At 35.6% G+C, this 1,645-nt stretch overlaps 1 protein-coding gene across 1 annotated transcript; it reads left to right on the forward strand.

The window, feature by feature from the left end:
* Positions 1–353: 353 nt before the first annotated feature.
* On the forward strand, positions 354–1,127 carry LOC110883646. Its single transcript, XM_022131360.1, has 2 exons — positions 354–545; positions 612–1,127. Exons 1-2 carry the CDS (start codon positions 456–458, stop codon positions 987–989), a joined length of 468 nt encoding a protein of 155 aa, XP_021987052.1. The 5' UTR covers positions 354–455; the 3' UTR covers positions 990–1,127.
* Positions 1,128–1,645: the final 518 nt, after the last annotated feature.

Genomic DNA, 1,645 nt, shown 5'->3' on the forward strand with positions numbered 1-1,645 from the left:
TGGGCTTGGATCACAATGTTAGGAATCACGACAGCCATTTGCTTGGCAATTTGGGCAGCCATGCATTTACCGGAGTTTCTAGAATGAATGCAAACGAGGCTGTGAGATTTTTCATGGATTTACTAGCAGATATGCGAAAGAAAAAGAAAAAAAAATACAAACATTTGATAAAATGAAAACGTTTGGGGTGTATTAGAAAACAGTAACTTATGGTAACACTTTTAAAGTGTTCTTGGGCTTTGCTCGTAATTGGGCCTTGCATGCCGCCATACTTCACCTTCGTAATCATGTGGGCCCCCATGTATTAGAAAACATTATCTTATTTCAACTCAAATAACCTATTTTCCTTTTGATGCAGATTTTAACATGTCCCATGTTCAGAACGATCACGCCTTGGCCATATACAAGAGCTGGTACCAAACCTCACTACTTTGAGGCATACAATTCACAATCACATGACCGAACAACAGTTTTGGATCATCTATTTCGTTCTGTTGGTCCCACGGTTAAATGCAGATGACTATCGCCTTTTATCAACCCCACAGGTAAAACCGTAAAACTATTTAACCAACATAAGCAAGCATAATTTAATATTTATCTTGGCTCTATAGATTGTTCGAGTGCGTGAGATGGTTCTGCGAAAACTGAGAAACAATAAGAACATGCCCACAGGGTGTTCGTGTTCGTGTTCGGATGATACACGCGATGAAAAGGGTAGTATGGTAAATAGTACTGAACAAAGTGAGAACCCGTTTCAAGATGCTGCGACAAACAGGAAAAGTGAGGAGGGTGATGTTTCGTTAAGTGATCTAGATGATGAAACGTCATCTGGAGTTAAACGAATACAAAGTTGCAGGTTTTCTTCTGCGAGTGAAAATAGTGATTGGGTTCGACTTGGTGGAACTTTGAAAGTGAAGCGTTGTGAGAGACGTTCGGAAAGTGAAGAATCGTCAAGTGATTGGCATGCTGTTGAGGATGTTGATCTCTAGAACAGTGTACGGTTAAGAAGTTTCTGTGCATCCCCCTAAAACTTAGCTAATTGTGTACTTCCCTTTTCGGGTGCTTCACATCCACATTGTAAATTGTAAATAAGATAACAAAAAAATAGGAGTAACGAGCGTCCATAATCCGTAACTAGTGTTAAGCATTCACGTTGCGGAGCAAGGCCTAAGCGCATCGGAAACAATGAAAGCAAATAATGATACCGTTTCCAATAATATCAATATTTAAACCTTAAACCGTAAAAAACTAAAATCATTCCACTCAAATTATAAAAAATGAAAACTTGCTTACAAAATTAAAAAAACTATAAAGTTTACTATGTTTATGAAAAAAAAAAAAAAAAACTAAAAACAAAATACATAAAAACGTCTATTATGCTAGTTTCATCCTGTGGTTTGTCCAATTATGTCAGAAGGTTTTAACAGGAGATAGTGTTTTGGACGAAAGTGACATATTTCTAAAATGTCAGGGACGGAAATAGTACAAATTTGAAATTTGGTCTGGATTGACATAATTAGACAAACCACAGAGACGAAAATGACAGTTAACTCTTTATTTTTGTATACTATCATATTACTTTTATTTTATTTATATTTTATATCTCGATTTTAATTAAATTATAAATTATAAAATACATTCAAAA

This window comes from Helianthus annuus, chromosome 10 (assembly GCF_002127325.2).
Source record: "Helianthus annuus cultivar XRQ/B chromosome 10, HanXRQr2.0-SUNRISE, whole genome shotgun sequence".
Lineage (NCBI taxonomy): Eukaryota > Viridiplantae > Streptophyta > Magnoliopsida > Asterales > Asteraceae > Helianthus > Helianthus annuus.

Excerpts from the sequence above, each read along its gene's own strand:
- LOC110883646 (XM_022131360.1), top strand. The coding sequence starts at position 456 with ATGACCGAACAACAGTTTTGGATCATCTATTTCGTTCTGTTGGTCCCA. Across the intron at positions 546-611 it reads GCCTTTTATCAACCCCACAG|ATTGTTCGAGTGCGTGAGAT; the intron begins GTAAAACCGTAA and ends TTGGCTCTATAG.